This window comes from Ambystoma mexicanum, chromosome 10 (assembly GCF_040938575.1).
Source record: "Ambystoma mexicanum isolate Mex_15411 chromosome 10, UKY_AmexF1_1, whole genome shotgun sequence".
NCBI lineage: Eukaryota > Metazoa > Chordata > Amphibia > Caudata > Ambystomatidae > Ambystoma > Ambystoma mexicanum.
Window position 1 is genome coordinate 856,777,253 of NC_090932.1, and position 20,000 is coordinate 856,797,252.

The 20,000-nt window shown below is 49.4% G+C and overlaps 1 protein-coding gene across 2 annotated transcripts in view; it reads left to right on the forward strand.

Moving 5' to 3' along the window:
- The window catches only part of SEC62 (SEC62 homolog, preprotein translocation factor), a 670,644-nt gene that overhangs the window by 237,249 nt on the left and 413,395 nt on the right, over positions 1-20,000 (forward strand). For both annotated transcript variants that reach the window (XM_069618540.1, XM_069618541.1), the window contains one exon: positions 10,370-10,475. In XM_069618540.1, the coding sequence (XP_069474641.1) occupies positions 10,370-10,475 (106 nt within the window). The remainder of the gene's footprint in view (positions 1-10,369; positions 10,476-20,000) is intronic.

The following is a 20,000-nucleotide window of genomic DNA, read 5'->3' on the forward strand; positions in this document are numbered from 1 at the left end:
AAGTCACACTCGGGATAGTATTACAAACACGCCCAAACAACGTCCCTTTCAAAAACAAGTCATGTAATACTCTGCAACTGCCACTGTTGTCAGCCTATGCGCATGTGAATCCAAGCAGATAAACGCATCAAAAATACAATTACGGTGAGTAATGTATGTTATATATATTGCATTACTTTTAGTGTTTTGATGTAATGCCTCTGTGGTGTTAAATAAGTTTATTTTTATACTTGTTTGTGTACTTGTGTGTGGATAATACATTGCTTGAAAAACTCTTGAGTATGTTATCTGTATTTGGGATCAAGCCGCAGTACCCTTAATCTAAGCCGTACAGCACAGCCGCCTCATTACCAATTGAAAGTTTGGGTGTAGATGCTTATGGTAAACGTTTGTGGGTCAACTAAGGTTGGTTTCTCAGAACCCTACACCAGTATTGGTTCTGAAAAACCACCTAGCAAAAAGAAACCGGGTTGAAAAAACACTTGGTTAAAAAGTGGCTCTCATAAAATTCCTCATACGATGTTACTCTGAAAAATACTTCTATTCTCTAATATTGAATATTCAAAGAGTCTTTCTTGTTCTTAGTGTGCCATGTTCAGAATTTGCTTCAGTGTAAAGTAATGTTGTGAAAAAACTTGATAGAATTATTATGAAAAATGGAATAAAAGCCAACAAAGCTAGGCTTGTGAGAGGTTTATTGCCAATGCATTTCGGAGTGTGTATACTCCATCACTGGGGCTTTGCTCTCTATAGTACAGTAAATCAAAAGAAGAACCAAACAGAATCACAAAAGCATATTTCGAGGGGATTGGGTCCTCCGACGTATTCCATATCTATGACATGTAATCACCACAGCTGTGCTGCTTCGGAAACTTTTTCGGCGTCTGCGTCCTGCGTCGATGACGTCGATGCGCCGTCGTCGAGGACCTCCTCCGACGTCCGACGTCATCCGATGTGATAAGTAGGACGCACGACGCCCATAGCCTCAGTTCCGTTTTTTCCGCGAACGTGTTGCTTCGTGTTTCTCGGTTCTAAGCCTCGACTCTTTGGAGTTCTGTTCTTTCTGGTTCTTCGAACCTGTTCGTTTGTGAATTTCCTTCGGCGATGTCTTCCACTTCGTCTTCAACCCCGCGTCCGGGCTTTAAGAAGTGCGGGGAGTGTGGGTCCAAGATGTCGGTGACTGACTCGCACGACGCCTGCCTCTGGTGCCTCGGGGAGGCCCACGACACGGATGACTGTATCGACTGCCAGTCGCTCACGTCCAAAGCCTTACGCGAACGTAAGAAGAAGTTGTCGGTAGGTCGGGTGTCCAAGCCCCGGAAGTCGAAGTCGGCGGGGCTTTCGACGGATGATTCGAGGGGTGACTCTCCGCGTCATCGTCGGAAGTCTCGTCGGTCTTCTTCTAGGAGTGGGTCTCGCCACTCCTCAGCCTCTTCGAGGCATTCTCGGAAGCGCCGTCACCGGTCGCCTTCCAGGTCCTCTTCCGAGGATTCTGCACGGCACGTCGGTTACCCCACCAGCCGTGCGACGCCGGAGGAATGGGCTTCCTTCGGGAAGAAGATGTTGGCGATTCTTGAGTCGCAGGGTACTCAGCCGTCCGCGCCCCCGAGTGGGGTCGGCCGTGTGAGGTCGAGAGACGCCGCTCGCAAGAGTGGTCGGCACGAGTCACGGGAGCGGTCCCGTTCGGACAAGGAGGCTTGTTCTCACCGTACCCGTTCCAGGTCCCGGTCCTCGACGCGTTCGAGACCGTGTGCTCCTGTGCAGTCTTCGAGGAAGACATCGACGTCTGAGGCGTCGAGGGCGTCGACAGGCTTTCTCGAGGCTCCGGCTTCGAGGACGTCGTCGAGGCCGTCGACGATCAGGTCGTCGAGGGACACGCTCGGGGCTCCGGCTTCGAGGGCTGTGTCGACGCCACCGATACTGGAGGCGCTGCATCTGACGTCGACGCCGATTTCCTCGACGCCGATCCTCTCGGCGCCGTTGCCGGTTTTCTCGGCGTCGGCGCCGATTCGCTCGACGCCATCGACGCCTTTCGTGTCGGAGGTGCCCCGTGTCACGGGTGTACCCCCTAGGAAGGCTCTGGTTAAGAGCAAGCACTCTCGGGTGCCTTTTCGCCACCTGGAATATATTTCGGAGGCGGATGAGGATTCTGATGGCCTGGTTCCTAGTCCGGTGCCAGATGAAATTGTCTCGGGCCATAGTCAGTTTGACGATTTGAGGCAGTCACTGCATGATGCCAGTGGACTGGACACCTCTCCAGATTTGGAATTTTGTAGGCCTGAGCCTGGCTCCCATGCCGATTCCTCGTACCGGCGCCTTATGGCTAGGGTGTCTGAGTATCTGGGATGGTCTGCTCCCCCAGGGGAGTTTGTGCAGGATGATCTGACGGACATCCTTGATGTTGGTCCCCCAACTGACCCGGTACTGCCGTTCCATATGGCTTTACAGAGAAGGGTGGCGGCGGCTTGGACTGCTCCGGAGAGTCTCCCGGCGGTGGGCAGATCCTTGTCGCGTAAATACCGTCCAGCCAGTAGCGACCCCTGCTACTTGACCAGGCACCCCACTCCGGAAAGTTTGGTGGTGCAGGCGGCCACGGCCCCGGCAAAGCAGGCGTCGTACCCTACCATCCCTCCTGATAGGGACGACAAACGTTTTGATGGCTGGGCGAAGAAAGTGTTTTCTTCTGGTGGTATGGCGCTTCAGGCGGCCAACTCCATTTGTGCCTTGTCACGTTTCACGCACACTCTGTGGAACTGTGTTGCGTTAGCGGCTGAACATATTCCCGCAGGGGATGAACGGGATGGTTTCCTTGCTATGGTCCAGGATGGTAAGGATGCCATGTGTGAGTCCGTTCAGTCGGGTCTGGACTTGGCTGAATGCGTCAGTAGGTCCATGGCGGCGAGCACCGTGATACGCAGGTTTGCGTGGTTGCGGAAGTCGGGGTTTGCTCCTGATGTGCAGTCCCGGCTCCTCAACATGCCCTTTGATGGTGAACACCTTTTTGGCAGCAAGGCTGACGAGAGCCTTGAGAGGTTGCAGACCTCAAAAGCTGCAGCGAAGTCGTTGGGCGCTGCAGTTCGCCAACCTCCGCCTTTTCGTCCTAGGGGACAGCAGTGGAGGGGTGGTTCCTTTCGCTATTACTCATCCTTCAGTAAATCGAGAGGAGCTGGCAGTCAAAGAGGCCAACGCAGGGGTACCAGAGGTGGACGACAGGGTATCCGTGGTGCCAAGGCCGCTCGGGCAGTTGCCTCTTTGCCCTCAGGTAACGCCGCAGCCGCTCCCACTCAGTCGTGAGGCCATGTCCCATGGTTCGCCGGTTGGGGGAAGGCTGGCGCAGCATCTTGTAGAGTGGCAAGCCATTACTTCAAATGTGTGGGTTCTGGAGATCATAACACACGGCTACTGTCTTCCTTTTCGGCACAGGCCTCGCGACAATCCACCGGGGAACCTCTCTTTGCAGAGTCCGGATCCGCTCCTTGCGCAGGAAATTCAAGCCCTGCTGGAGAAAGGCGCCATAGAACTGGTGCCTGTAGCGGAGAGGAACAAGGGATGGTATTCCCCTTATTTTTTGGTTTCGAAGAAAGACGGGGGATTGAGACCCATCATGGACTTGCGCGGTTTGAACAAACTCCTCAGGAAGGACAAGTTCAAGATGGTTACTCTCTCTCAAGTCCTCCAGGCCCTTCAGCTTCAGGACTGGTTGGTGTCACTCGACCTCAAGGATGCTTACTTCCATGTGCCGATCCATCCCAAGCACAAGAAGTACCTGAGGTTCGCGGTTGGCGACTCGCACTTTCAGTTTCGGGTCCTGCCGTTCGGATTGACCTCCGCCCCGAGGGTTTTCACCAAGCTCATGGTGGTGGTGGCAGCGCATCTCCGGCAAGGGGGGATTCACGTCTACCCCTACCTGGACGATTGGTTGATCAGGGGGAGCTCTCCCGAGCAAGTCCTGGATCATCTATCGATCACCTGTCGCTCCCTTCACAGGCTGGGCTTCTCCCTCAATTTAAAGAAGTCCCATTTGACACCAACACAGCGGCTCCAGTACATCGGAGCAGTGCTCGACACTTCCCTGGGGCAGTGTTTTCCTCCCCAGGTGAGGGCTCTTCACATTCAGCAGATGGTGCACAAGTTTCAGCATGCCCAGACGCTCCCAGCGTTCGAGTTCTTGAGGTTGCTCGGCCTCATGGCATCCTGCATTCTTCTGGTGCCAGAGGCTCGCCTGCGGATGAGATCTTTGCAGTGGGCACTCAAGACGCAATGGTCGCAGTCCTCCGGCAGGATGTCGGACTCGATTCAGGTGCCGTCCTCGGTCGCCCGGGACCTTCCGTGGTGGGCCGTCGAAGGCAACTTGATGAAGGGGGCCCCATTTTGGCTTCCCTGGCCGGAGGTGACGATCGTGACGGATGCATCCCTCACGGGATGGGGAGCTCATGCCAACGGGCTGACAGTCAGCGGTCATTGGTCTCCGTCGGAGTCCAGACTCCATATCAATCTGCTGGAGCTGAGGGCCGTCAGGCTAGCCCTGAAGGCTTTTCTGCCGTCTGTGCGAGGGAAGAATGTCCTGATCCTGACGGACAACACAGTGGCCATGCACTACCTCAACAAAAAGGGGGGGGCAGGGTCACTTCCTCTGTGCAGAGAGGCGATGCAGCTCGAGTTCTGGGCCATCCAGCAGGAAGTTTCGATCTCGGCAGTTCATCTGGCCGGTGCCGAAAACGTGACGGCGGACGCTCTGAGCAGGCAGAGCGCAATCTCTCACGAGTGGGAGTTGGCTCAGGAGATTCTCCTGGAGATCTTCGCCCTTTGGGGGACCCCTCAAGTGGATCTCTTCGCCTCCAGTGTCAACCGGAAGTGCGAAAGGTTTTGCTCGCGGGAATTTCCTCCAGAAGGAGCCTTAGGAGACGCGTTTGTGGTGGAGTGGTCATTCCCGCTGCTGTACGCGTTTCCTCCAGTCCCCGTCATCCCGCAAGTGCTGCGGAGGTTACGGAAGTTCGATTCCCGGATGATCCTCATTGCCCCGGCATGGGCTCGGAGGACGTGGTACCCGGACCTTCTCGACTTATCCATCTGCCCTCCACGTCGTCTTCCCTACCGAGACGATCTGCTCTCACGGGAGGGGGGTCAGGTTCTCCATCCAGAGGTCAGATCCCTCAACCTTCACGCTTGGCTTCTGAACGGTTGAGGTATAAGGATTGGGACCTCCCTGAGGATGTGATGGAGGTGTTGCTTTCGGCCCGAAGGCCGGCAACAAAGTCTCTGTACCGTTGCCGTTGGCGTGAGTTCTGCGACTGGTGCAGAGTTCAGAATGTGGATCCTTTTGCATGTGACATCCCCATGGTTCTGTCCTTTTTACTTTCTTTGGCCCACAGGGGCTTGCAAGTGGGTACCGTTAAGGGTTACCTGGCGGCGCTGTCCATCTTTAAGCGCTCGTCTGAAGAGTGTTCTTACTTTAAAATCCCTTTGATTTCACAGTTCCTGAAAGGGCTCACTAATGTGTTCCCTCCGTCACCTTTCCTGGTGCCCGGTTGGGATTTAAACTTGGTTCTTAAGTTTCTTATGGGTGCTCCGTTTGAGCCTTTACATTCTTGCCCTTTGAGGCTGTTAACTCTGAAAACTGTGTTTTTAGTTGCGGTTACTTCCGCTCGCAGAGTGAGTGAGTTACAGGCACTTTCAGTTAAGCCTCCCTTCACTGTATTTCACAAGGACAGGGTTGTCCTTAGAGTTCGTCCTTCTTTTCTTCCGAAGGTAGTGACGGAATTTCATTTGGCCCAGAAGGTTGTTCTTCCGGCATTCTATCCTCCTCCGCATCCTGGTAAGGAAGAGGAGAGGCTCCATAGGCTTGATCCTAGGAGAGCTTTAAGCTTTTATGTTTCACGCATGTCCCGGGTCAGAGTGGATGATCAACTCTTTATTGGTTACGCTGGAAAGCGTTTGGGGCAAGCTGTGACGAAACAGACTTTGTCTCGCTGGATTATTTTGGCCATCTCGGAGTGCTACTGTTTGGCGGGTAAGGACCCACCGGCTGGCTTGCGGGCCCATTCTACCAGGGGTATGGCTGCGTCTACTGCCCTGCAGAGGGGTGTTCCTATTCGCAACATCTGTGATGCAGCCACCTGGGCTTCAGTACATACATTTGTACGTCACTATTCCCTTGATTCCATCCGAGCACAGGATCTGGCCTTTGGCAAGGCGGTCCTTTGCTCTGCTATTTGATTGGCTATTCTACATTTTGATTCTAAATTCTTTCCCTCCTCCTTGCTTTGGTACTGCTTTGGGAGTCTGTCATAGATATGGAATACGTCGGAGGACCCAATCCCCTCGAAGAACAAGTTACTTTCTTACCTGGTAACGTTCTTTCGATGGGATGGTCCGACGACGTATTCCATATCGCTCCCGCCCGGCCTTCCCCGCTGCAGAATTTCTTTTGCGATTGCAGCTTACGTTCCGCAAGGCTTTGTGTCTGACTGGCAGTTGACTTATGTCACACGTTCTGGGGGAAAAAACTACAACTGAGGCTATGGGCGTCGTGCGTCCTACTTATCACATCGGATGACGTCGGACGTCGGAGGAGGTCCTCGACGACGGCGCATCGACGTCATCGACGCAGGACGCAGACGCCGAAAAAGTTTCCGAAGCAGCACAGCTGTGGTGATTACATGTCATAGATATGGAATACGTCGTCGGACCATCCCATCGAAAGAACGTTACCAGGTAAGAAAGTAACTTGTTCTTTTTCTTTATAAACTGTGTGCAATCACCTAAGGTTTAAGACCTTTCCCCTTTTTACCTTATCATTTAGTTTATAGTGTGAGGGTCAGAATAGAACCTTTGGACACAATGACAGTTTTGATTTTGACATCCTGACACAGACAGATCCTTCGTTTTTGGATTTAGATAGGGAAATTCCTCTTAGAGCAGGGTCAGAGAGGCCTTTACCCAACCCTTGTGTTTTCAATAAAAGTGTTTAACATAGCTAACTTGTGTGTGATTTTCATTCCTGACTCTTCACACCACCCTGCATTGATTTTGGGTGGACTTACTGGAAGGAACGTCAGTTGATAAAGATAGGTGGCTGTTTCTCTTGGTTGCTAGGAATTTGGCAGTTGTGAAGGCATCATGAAGTATGACACAGACAACAGACTTAAAGTTCAAACAAAATATTTTTATTAACTTAAATGTCAGGATGGTTGAACGCCTAACTTGCCCTATGCTAAGGTGGGATTTCTCTACCTGAATGTAACTAAGGAAAGTCTGAGTAAAAAAAATTTAACTTAAATATCTGTCTGTGTCCAAAGCCTATTCTTGCCCTCACAACTAAAGCTAACAAATTTGTAATGTCAAAGTTCAAAGAAATATCGTTCCACTCAAAGTTCTGAGCTTCTTCCAGCTCAAAGCTTTATTTTAGCTCCCCTGCTTCACCAAGCATAAGAAAGTTCCATGAACAAGTCTCAATGACTTTTCTCCAGTTCTAATGGCACACAGTTCCAAACACAACCTTGGGGTTCCCCAAGTTTCAAGCAGCACAATCCAAAAGCAAAAGGGGTCTCATGACCGCAAGGTTGGTGCCTCTAAGTCTCAGGGTTCCCGTCCCCAAGGCATCAACTTAGTCACTTATATTTGTTTTAGTCTTTTACAAAAAGTCTTAATAAAAACTCTGGTCAACCTGGCCCTCCTTTTGGATTGCATCGCCAGCTCATCTGCAGTTGTTTTATTAGGTTGTTGCTCGGCGTCCTTATTTTTCACCATTAAGGGCTCTCTGGTCTACGCACAGTTGTTAGACCACACAGTCTACCCATTACAGGTCACGCAACCAGGGCCCGGGACTCCTTAGCGCACACACAGGCTCCTTGGCACTTGCTCCTGTGCACCAAGTCACCTTCACTTAGTTCATTTTAATGGCCTCTTGGCCTTATGGGTATTTTTACACTTATCTGGCTTCTGCCTATTGGCCTTGTGGCCCTGCCACCATGTATCCTTCACCTGCTGCCAAGCTGTGGCCTTGCCGCACTGCATTCACTCATAAAAGTTCACTGTTTGACTCCTTTCCGCATTTAATACTCTTGACTTTGATGTTTGACTTAGTTGTGCAACGTTTGCTCAATTCAGTTCAGTGTTGAATGTGCACTTTTATTGTTCACATTTAAAGTTCTATTCAGTTCAATATTCTAAATACACCTTTTGGTTTTAATAAGTTTCCCTTTTGTTCGATAGTCAATGAGCATTTAATTGTTCAAAGTTAAGTTTCTCTTTAGCTCAGTATTCAATGAATACATAGGTGTTTCCATATGATGGACCGGTGTTCCCTAATGGTCCTGTTGGAGCGCCCCAGAGCCTCTCTGCCCTCCCGACACTCGCCAGTCTTCTGTGCTTTGCTGGCGCGAGCCAAGCTCGCCTTCCTTGTGCCTCTCTCAGCATGCCCGCAGCTTCGGTGCCTCTGTCGGCACCAGGGCAGCGTCCTCTCCGCTCTGGCTCTACGCCATCTCCTGCTGCTTGCTTCTGGGGTAGGAAGGCTCCCAGGCTTGGGGTAATCATCAGCCCACCTCAAGTCCACTGGGTTCGTTGCTGGCATCCTGGCTCGAGCAGATCCAATTCCACCATGGCTGCCTCCTCATGCGTTGCTCCCTGTGTCATGCTCCTGCTCCTCCTCCCTGTCTGACCTCCATTTATACACCTGCAGGTGTGAACATCCAATTAGCCCTGACTGACCACTATCAAAGGGACATGCCTGACCCTCACAACTCTTAGTAGGCATCTTCCTCGTCCCAGTACCAAAGTGGTGAAAAGGAGTAATCTTCACTGCTCCTAGTGGTCTCTTCTTCGTCCCTATGCTGTCAAGTGTTACATGTGGAAAATTGAGGTGAACTGGCTCATACTAGCCCATGAAGGTTGGGGCCGGGTTAGGTTATTTGTCAATAGTTAAAGGGGGTTACTATGTCTCGCCCGAGGATACCCCACTCCCAGTCCTCAAGGACCTCCCACCCAGGTGATCCTCACTTCTCCACCCCCAGGGTCAGGATCCAATAGCGAAGGCCTTTCCCTGGCCACCTGCGCAGAGGATCCCTGAGGAGTAGGAGTGAGAATACCCTCAGTTTTCTCACACAGTGCAGGTAGATTTGGATGAAATTGTGATCCAACCGATCAAGCTTAATAGAGGTGGGCCATTTCATGTATGAGGCCAAGCATGGGGCCTTTTGATGGATGGGTTTTGTCACATGCTGTTTCATGTGAAGAGTGTCGAAATCTCTTTCGTGAGTTTGGGAGCAGTGGTGCCTACAATGTTGAAATGCCAAGAAAGGTGGCGTTTGAGTTATTGACTGATGCAGATGTTATTAGGGTTGTATGTGATATTTCTGCATTCTGAAGGCCGAACACAAAAAAGACTGATTTATTTAGACCTATTTTATGTGGCCTCCAAAATGCCGAAATATCACCTATTGTACCATGACCCTCTCCCGCGATTTCTAGTAAATCGTGGGATTCCCCCCGAACTGCCCTTTTATCCCCTGCCACCCCCTTCCCTACCTAACACAACACATTCCCCCTCATTCTCCATCACTGATGCAAACACACTTTTACCTGCACTAAACTTTGGGAGCTGGATAAGAAGCGGCTCAGCTGCGACCGGCACAGTCCTCTGAAAAACAAGGTGTGGTCATTCTTGCCTCCTTGTAGACATTGCTTCTCCTCCACCATTAAAGTTGGTGTTCGTTATTTGTGTGCCAGTTCAAATGTTTATCCTCACACCATTTCTGGCTATTCTTTAATAACAATCTCTCCTTCTTGCCACCGTTATCTAAGGAGATGAAATAGGATTTGCTCACCTATATTTGTGTGTGGTTAAACTGCGCAGAAAAACTAAAAGGGCTATGAGGTTCTGAAAAATGTCTTTCGAGCTTTAAGGAGCTTAGAATGTTCATATGCACACTACATTTACTAAGAAGATACCTGCTAAATCTCAGAAGGAGTCGTACGCATCTGGCCGAAGAACACTTTTCTAAATTCCGCCATCCTTTCACAGATAGAAAATATAACCACATGAGGGTCCTTACCTTAGCAACTTTGACTTTACTCTAGGTGTGTACAAGGTTTCCACTAAGAGCTTATTACTGGTTCATTCCAGAGACATGGAGTCTCTGTTGAGCTGGATTCCGAGTCTCTTTAGGCCTGATGCCCACAGATGAAAGTTTTGACTACTTAGTAGTCATTTTCTGACTCTGCTCCTGTCTTGCTTGCTTTCTTGGGTCCTAGAAATTCCTCATCCACTCTTGCAAACATTTAGTTCTCCAGCAACAAAATGCTTTTTTGCATATGTAGCAAGATCACTATATTTTGAAGTGTTTTTATATTGTGACTCTTGTATTTTCAGCCTCAAAAGCCGTGGAATGCCTTATGGATTCAAAATGGGCAAAAGCGAAGAAAGGGGATGATGCCTTATTCACAACAAGAGAGTCAGTTGTTGACTACTGTAACAGGTATGGGATTTGTGTGGACTGTGTTGTAAACTAATCCTGCTGAATAATATCCGGTGTAGAATAAAAGCAGATAGTATGAATTCTTCTGCACTGTGAGATAACTGTAAACTGTGCTTGTGCACCCTTAATATTTTTTAGAGAACACTCCGAGAACAATAACATTTTAAACCACAGCAACCCAACCTAACCACAATAGCACCACAAAAGAAAAAGTAAAGGGGGTTTGCCACATCCCAACAAGATATTCCTCTATGAGAATAGGTAAACTATAATGTTTCTTATGTTCTCTACTGTAACTGGGATTAATTCCCCAGGTTCTCTAGACTTTTGCACAGTCAGTGTGTTTGAGCATTGGGCCCCCTCCTTGGATCCTGCTGTGATGTAGCAAGGATTTTGGGGTAATTGCCAATAGCTTGAGGAACTTGCACTAGAAACAATAAAGGATTTTATGCTAAGGCTAGCAATATAGATGATCTCAAATGTGTTTCAGAGGCCTGCCTATGGCAGTGCTGATCTTCCTCTGGATTCCCGAACTGATACAAAGTGCTAAGGATAATCGCCCTTAGCACACTCTTGTCTTAGATTGTCTCTAGGAAAAAGCACCCATCACACTTATTTACAGTCTCATGGCAGGAACTATTACCCCCCCCCCTCCTGACCTTGCTTAGGTTACCGGTCTTGTATAGATATTCTCGTCTTCTTGCTGGCAGTTGTCCACTATCAGTACCTTAAATGCTCCAATGCAAGCAAGTATTTCTTTCCTCTTGGTGTTAACACCACCAGCGTAGCCCTCTTAGGCCAAACTCTCGAGTCTCCAAAGGTTAGGGCTATGCTTCTCACCTCGCTTGTCAGGAGATTATGCTCAAAGTCTGGTCCCTCCCATTATCTGAGATTAAGTCCTCAGCAGGGTCCTCCTCTTTCTTTCCTTTGATACTTTCTTGACTCCCATGTCAGTATCCTGGTCTGTGACACTATTTCTGTGGCCTTGAGTGTTAAGCACTCTTGATTGCTTTGTTTAGTCACTTAACTGTTGGGAATGGGGATTTCCTAGCTTGGTGGATCATGATTGATTTCCCCTCCTGCCATCAAATCCTTGTTTCGGCCCAAATTTTTGTTTGACATCTTGTAACATTTCCTGCATGTTTCTGATTGTTCGCTTGTTAATTGTGTTTAATTCTCTGTGTGTATATGATGTTGGGGGACTCAAAGAGCCGATCTGCCAGTTTGAAGTCAGTCAGAACAGTTATTGTGGCTCTGCGATATCGGTAACTCTCTGCAAATTGCAGGAATGTGTGCAAGAACCTGCTGGGAAGGTGAGCACAATTCTTGGTCTATGGTGATCAACAACAGGAGGAAGGCTACACTCAGACCAGATGGACAAACATTGTGCAAGCTGGGGCAGGTCCTGAAAGAGATTTTGAGAGGCATTACTTATATGCAAAACCATAGTAAACAGGATCTCTGTGAAATGCCATGAGGGCGTGATCTCCCTATCAAAGTGTGGTGGCTCTTGGCACAGAGGCCACTGCAGGATAAAGGTAGTCTTCACTAGGCCTTTTAGGGATGAACCTCTCAGAGAAGTCCACAAATGTAGCCAACCTGTCTATGCACCCTTCACATTTTTCTCTGTTCCATGGACATAGACCAGAGGGGTCCAGAGGAAGAAAGGGCTCCTCCTGTTAATTGTTCCAGCCTAGAACGCTGATATTTGTCAAGGAGGGTCCTAGATAAGGTCTGGAGACTTTCAGAATAACCCTCTCGCTCTTCCGGGCATTTAGATGTGTCTTTCGATGTATCTTTAGACCTGACCCTTTGTTTACTGTACACTGAAACGATCTTAGCGAGGCTCTCGCTAATGTTTGGCGTTACCGGGAGTGATTTAGGCTGTTTCGATGGTTGCGCTATAAACTTCGACGCAATCAGAGCTTTATGGCTGGGCGCGCTCTTAGGAGGCGTCTCGACGATGGACTTGTGAAGTTTTCGGTGCTGGCGGCGTTACTCGTAGACTGCCTGGACACATGCTGCTGACGCAGTTGCGGTGAGGTCTGCCGATCACGCGAGTCGGCGGGTGCCAATCGAGGAACTCGACGTACCCATTGGCGTCTTGGTCCGCTTCGACTGATCTGCCGAAGCGGTAGCGGGGGTTGTGTTTGGCCCTACGGATATCATGTGCGCCCCTGTACTCGGGTGTGCCTTTCCAATAGCAGGATTATCGTCATGCCTGGTGGGTCCAGGGACGGAAGTCGTGGAGCGCAAGTGCTCCGATGTGAGGTCCATGGCAGCCGGATCGGAGCCATGGCCGTTGCTTAGCTCCTCATCACTTTCGGCGGCTGTGGCGGCGGGGGAGCTACCCTCGGCCTGGGACATGGCGTAGGCCGCCCACCACTTCACTCAAAGCTCCTTGATAGTCTTAGGATGCAGGAATTAACAGTACTTACAGGACGCCTCATCGTGCTTGAGGGGAAGACACTTATTGCACCGTCAGTGCTTGTCTTTCCAGGGGTATTTTCCCTTACAGGAAAGGCAACATTTAAATGGTGTCCTGTTCATAGCTCCATAGCTCTGGTGTGTGAAAGCGATGGCAAAACCAAAAGGGCAAAGAGAGGGGAGAAGGAAAGACATTCTTGAAAAGAATAGAAATCCCCAGATCCCTCTCTCCCTATTGTATAGGCCGGCCAGAAGGCCCGGCTACGCGGTTGGCAGCGCCGAAAGGAGCCCCAGCCGTCGAAGTCTGTTCTTTGCTGTCTTCTGCGGCGGTTTAGGAAGTAATCTTCGAAGAGGGGATGAATAATATATAAACGACCGGAGGTCGGGAGATATAACAATTTTGCAATAAGTAGGAACTCCACATAAGACGACCAGCTAGCTGGGTGAAAAAAAACAATCTGAGGGACCTGGATGCCTGAGGGATTTCGGGTACACTACACTTCTCGTTTGGGATAGTGTTACAGGCACACCCATGTCAACGACCCCTTTCGATCCTCGAAAAATAAGATGCAATACTCTGCGGTTGCCACTAGATGTCGGACTCTATGCACAGCATGTGAATCTAAGCAGATACAATCATCAGAAATTCTATTACGGTAAGTAATGCATGTCATACACATGATGCTGGTGGTTGGAAAAAGGGCTTCCTCCTTCTACCTGATGCTTAGATGCATGAGTGGCGCTGATGGGGAAGGCCAAGGACCATAACAGTGTCATCACCTTCTTGGGAAATGGTTCTGTCAAGTGGGAAATGTGCGACTCGGAGTGAACCTGTAGCCAGTGATCCCTTTCCATTAATGCCAGACCATAGAGACTGGGTTAATTGGATGTGTTTTGACAAGTTCCCCCATATGCCAACTCCTGGCAGATCTTCAGATGGCTGGTGGGTCTCCCTGGTCACTGGAGCCCCACCAAGTACCAAAGGAAGCTTTACTAATGCGACTTTGTCACAGAAAAGAAAATGCTAATGAAGGCAGTCCGGTAGTTTGTCCACAGCTTAATGTGTCTTTTCTTGAGATTGACTGTGTCACCCTGAATGGATAACTTGGTTAACTTCTTTGATGCATATCAAAAGATTGCATTCGAATGTATGGTGTCCTCCCACGTATTCCTCATCTTTGATGATCCTTTCCAGCTTCAGCTGCTTAGAATTTCTTTTCCCTCAACAGAGGGCGCTGTGCACTGGTCCCGTCGACTCTATGTCCCTCCAGTGCCTCAGTTTGATTGTCAACGTCATCACCAGAATATGTAGCTTGTGCAGTGCCAGTTGGCTTCAGTTCTGTTTTTCCAATGCAGCTTTTGCTTCGAAGAATTATAGCGCGCTTTGGTTCTTCACCGAACTCCGGTTCAAAAATGTATATTCAAAATATGTTAATCATCGGCTCCATCCACCCCTAAGACAGGCTTAAAACAATGTCAGGATTGTGGGGAAGAAAATGTCGATCAGTGACCTCCAACGCGTATGTCTGTGGTGTCTCGGCACAGTATATTGCACAACGGAGTGTAATTCCTGTCAGGCAATGACCAACAACGCTCTAAGGGAGCGTAAAGGTAAATTAGTGGTGGGTAAGATCCCTTCAAAGTCCCTTTCGAATATTCCAAAGAGAAGAAAATCTGACGAGTTGAGAGAGTCTCCTCGACAGAAGAGATCTCAGAAAAGATCTCGATCGATGAGTCGATCACGTCTATCTGTCTGTCTATCTATCATCTATCTATATTTCGAGTGGATTGTGTCCTCCAACGTATTCCTCATCTTAGATGTTTTCCACCGAGCTTGAGCTCCTTCGTAAAAAAAACATTTCGGCAGAGAGCGCCGTGCGTCGATGTCGTAGCGTCGATGGTCCCTCGAAGGCCTCCGTCGAGGGTAACGTCATCGGGTATACAAGTAGCACTGCGGCGCCCGTTGGCCTCAGTTCCGTTTTTCCGCGGTACATGTTGCTTCAGAGATTCGGCGCGCCTCAAGTTCTGTGACACAGTGAATATTGCTAGAGAATATCGATATGTCCTCGGCATCAACACCGACTACGACCCCGCGATCAGGTTTCAAAAAATGTCTTGCGGTTCGAAAATGTCTAACACGGACACGCATTGAGAATGTCTGTGGTGTCTCGGGGAAGGCCATGACATGGAGGCCTGTATGAAGTGTCAGGCGATGACGGGGAAGGCCTTGCGAGAGAGGAAGGGAAAACTACAGGTAGGTCATAAATCTGACCGAAAAGCCTCTAGCGGCGAGTCGAGGTCCCATGAGGAGAAATCTCCTTGACGCGAAAAGCATCGGTCCAGGTCCCGAAGCGATTCCCACTGTCGTCGTCTTCGACAAAGAAATCGAAGAAAAGACGCCACAGGTCCCCCTCCACTATCCCAGAAAAGAATGAAATGCCCCACAAAACATTCTTTCTCCGAAGAGTGGGAAGCATTCAGAATTAAAATGATGGAGGTGTTCGAAAAAGCAAAGCCTTGGTCCGCGCCTTCTTCGGAAGCTGGCTGGGATTTCATCGCTCCGACACTCGCGCACCCTCGAGCCCGGGTGATCAAAGAAAGAAGGATCGAGAACCTTCCAGGATGCCGAGCGAAAAAGACCGCTCGAGTCGTGTGGACCGCTCGAGGTCACCGACGCTGTCCAAAACCCAACACACCTCGAAGGGTAAATCTTCGAAGAGCGCCTCGAAGCCGACGCCGTCGACGACCACTATTCCGTCAGCGCCATCACCTTTGTCGGCGCCAAAGGCTCCAATTCAGCCAACTCGACCAGAAGAGAAGGCTGCAAAGCCTGAAAGGCCTTGAGGGTCAACTAACACACCCAATTTTTCAAGTCCTTGACCTCAATTTGTGAGGAACAGGAGAGATCTGATGAGGAGAATGTGCCTTTTGGACTGGAATATGGTACACCAAATGTCCCAGAATGCCTGATTTCTGAAGAAAGCAGGATGAGGGACCTGGTGGAGTCCTTACATAATGCAAGTGGCATTGATACATCTCCTGAAACAGATTTTGGCAGGCCAGAACCAGGAGAGCATGCCAGTCCCTCATACCGTCAACTAATGAAAAAAGTGGTTGATTATTTAGGATGGGTTAGACCACCAATCCAATTCATCCAGGATGATTTGACTGATATATTGGACCATGGTCCCACCGAAGACCCAGTCCTACCCTTCCATGTAGCCTTGCAAAATAGGGTGGGCAAAAATTGATAGACTCCTGATTCTAATTCTCCAGTGAATAAATTCCTTACTTCAAAATACCACCCTGCCAGTAGCGACCCCGGTTATCTGTCTACACATCCCACTCCCGAAAGTTTGGTGGTCCAGGCAGCCACAGCTTCAAATAAAATGGCGTACCCTTCTATCCCTCCGGACAGGGATGATAAGCGTGTGGATGGCTGGGCAAGGTATTTTCAACTGGGAGTATGGCGTTAAAATCAGCCAACTCCACATGTGCCTTGGCAAAGTTTTCGTACACTCTGTGGGAGTGCATTGCAATGGCGGCAGAGCACATACCAGAAGGGGATGAAAGGGAAGGATTTATAGCCATTGTTAGAGATGGAAAGGAGGCCATGCAGGAATCCCTTGAATCTGGATTGGACACTGTAGATAATGTGAGCAGGTCCATGGGTACTAGCACAGTAATATGCAGATTTGCGTGGTTACGGAAGTAGGGTTTCGCACCAGACATACAGAACCGCCTTCTGAACATGCCCTTTGACGGGTCTGACCTTTTTGGCAGCAATGCTGATGAGAGCCTTAAGAGGTTGCAGACCTCAAAAGCAACTGCCAAATCTTTAGGAGCTGCTATTGGGCAACCTCAGCCTTTTCGTGCGCCAGGACAATCTTGGAGGGGACGATCCTATCGTTACTACTCCTCATATGGAAAGGCGAGAGGAATGGCCAGTCAAAGTTGCCAGAAAAAGGCCACTCGCCGTGGACGAGGAAAACGTGCAAAGCCAGCTCCAGCTGCAGCGTCTTTGCCATCAGCGGCCACAGCAACCACCACAAAACCACTTTGAGGACTTGCATCACAAGACACGTGTGGGAGGCAGGCTGTCACAGCATCTGCAAGAATGGCAAGCCATTACTTCAGATGTTTGGGCTCTAGAAATAATAGCCCAAGGTTACTGCCTTCCTTTTCTAACGCAACCTCAAAACAATCCACCAGGGGGACACCCTTTGAAGTTTTCAGACCTGCTCCTACAGCAGGAAGTTCTAACCCTGCTGGAGAAAGGTGCTATAGAGCCAGTACCTGTAGCGGAGAGGAACAAGGGATGGTACTGCCTGTATTTTTTGATTCCCAAAAAGGACGGAGGACTGAGACCCATCTTGGACTTAAGAAACTTGAACAAGTTCCTCAGGAAGGACAAGTTCAAGATGTTCACTCTTTCTCAGATCCTTCAAGCCATCCAACTTCAAGATTGGTTGGTGTCATTGGACCTCCAGGATGCTTATTTTCATGTGCCAATTCATCTCAAGCACAGAAAATACCTGAGGTTCGTAGTCGGCGACTCAGACTATCAGTTTCGAGTCCTGCCATTCGGATTGACCTCCCCCCCAAGGGTCTTCACCAAGTTAATGGTAGTGGTGGCAGCATACCTCAGGAGAGGGGGAGGTTCACGTTTACCCCTACCTGGACGATTAGTTGATCAGGGCATGTTCTGCTGAACAAGCACTAGATCATCTGAAAGTCCCCTGCAACTTCCTCCACAGACTGGGCTTCTCCCTCAATTTCAAGAAGTCACAAATGACACCCTCCCAACAGCTCCAGTACATAGGGGCTGTATTGGGCACATCCTTGGGAAAGAGCTCGCCTCCCAAGTCAAGGGCTCAAGACATTCTTCAGATGGTTTCCAAATTCCGAAATGCCCCAAATCTCCAGGCCCACGACTTCTTAAGGTTGCTCGGCCTCATGGCATCCTGCATCTTCCTAGTGCCAGAAGCACGCCTGAGGATGAGATCCCTTCAATGGGCTCTAAAGATCAATGGACCCAGTTCTCAGGTCAAATTATGGATTCTCTTCAGATTCCGAACAAGGTTCGACAGGATCTTCTGTGGTGGAATTGCACAGAGAATATCCTAAAAGGTGAACAGTTTTGGCAGCCATGGCCGGAGATTACAGTAGTGACGGACGCCTCACTCATGGGGTGGGGAGCTCATGCCAACGATCTGACAATCAGCGGTCGCTGGTCACCATCGGGTAGCAAACTACACATCAACCTTTTAGAGCTGAGAGCAATCAGACTAGCGCTGAAGGCTTTTCTGCCATCTTTCAGGGGAAAAAATGTCCTAATAATGACGGACAACACAGTGGCCATGCAAAAGAGGAGGTGTAGGATCACTACCTCTATGCAGAGAGGCAATGCAGCTCTGGTATTGGGCAATTCAAGAAGGAATCTCCTTAACGGCAGTCCATCTAGCCGGGGAGGAGAATATGATGGCAGACGCTCTGAGCAGGCAGAGCACGGTGTCCCACGAGTGGGAACTGGCTCAGGAAGTCATTCAAGAGATCTTTGCCCTTTGGAGAACCCCTCAAGTATAGACCTATTTGCTTCCAGAATCAACCGCAAGTGCGAAAGGTATTGCTCAAGGCAATGTCCCCCGAGAGGAGCCCTAGGGGACGCGTTCGTGGTAGAATGGAACTTCCCACTATTATACGCATTCCCTCCGATTCCCGTCATTCCTCAGGTCATCAGGGGACTGAGACGATTCAGAAACCACATGATCCTAATTGCCCCGGATTGTGCCAGGAGAACGTGCTATCGGACCCTCTAGACATGTCCATCTGTCCCCCGGTACGTCTTCCTCAGAGAGAGGACCTTCTCTCACAAATGGAGAGTCAGGTTCTCCATCCAGAGGTCAAGATTCTCAACCTTCACACTTGGTATCTGAAAGGCTGAGATACAAGGATTGGGACCTTCCAGATGACAATGTTGATCCTTTTCTATGTTCTATTGCGGAAGTACTGTCCTTCCTCTTGTCCCTAGCACATAGAGGTCTAAATGTTGGGACCATAAAAGGTTATCTCGCAGCGCTTTCCATCTTCAAGTACTCGTCAGAAGAATGCTCCCATTTCAAAATTCCTTTAGTAGTACAATTTTTTTTTTTCCAACAACATTTTATTGATTTTTACACGATGGAATATAACATGCAACAATGCAATAAAGGACAATATAAGCATTAATTAGAGCCTTTATAGTCTATTTCGAGACGAAGAGTGGAGGAGCAAGTGGGTGGTTCCTGAATGCGGCGGTTGGGCGGGTAAGATCTGAGTGAATGTTCCCCTATGTTCTGGAGTGTTCGGCATCCGGTCGGGGATTAGTAGAGGGGGCTGCATTGGAGCCATCTGGTGAGCGGCGGCCTCCTGGTGAGGGTTGGGTATTTGGCCGCGTAGTCAAGGAATTGGTCCCATATATTTAGGGTTCTATTTAAGGAGTCCGAGCGGATTGCAGTGATTTTTTCTGATACTGCAATCTCCCAGCATTTGGCCCACCATAGGGCAGTCGAGGGGCCATTTTTGTCTTTCCATAATCGAGCCATTGCAATCTTCGCGACCAACAGTAGATGGTTGCAGAGGCGGGAGATATGGCCTGAAATTTGGAACGCTCCATCGCCAGTTTCGCCCAGAAGGACGATTCCTGGGTCCCATGGGATTGAGAGGCCAGTTATTTCCTTAATGTGCTTCAGAACTTCTTTCCAATATATTTCTGCCTTTGGGCATTTCCATACTAGGTGGTAGAGGGATCCGGGGGTTTGACAGCCTCGCCAGCATGAGGCGGGAAAATCCGGGTTGGCTTTATTGATTTTCGTGGGGGTGATATAATATCTGAAGCACAGTTTATAGCCTCCTTCTTTATTCGTGACGCATTGAGAGCTTTTATGTAGTCTAGTCCAAATTTGCTCCCAGCTTTCTATTGCTATTTCCCGGCCAATATCCTTTTCCCATTCCGTCATATATCTTTCTTTCTTTGCTGGATCCGATCTGTCGAGGAGCCGATATATGGTGGATATTCTACCTTTGTTGGTCGGGGATGTTAGCGTGACTTCCAGGGCT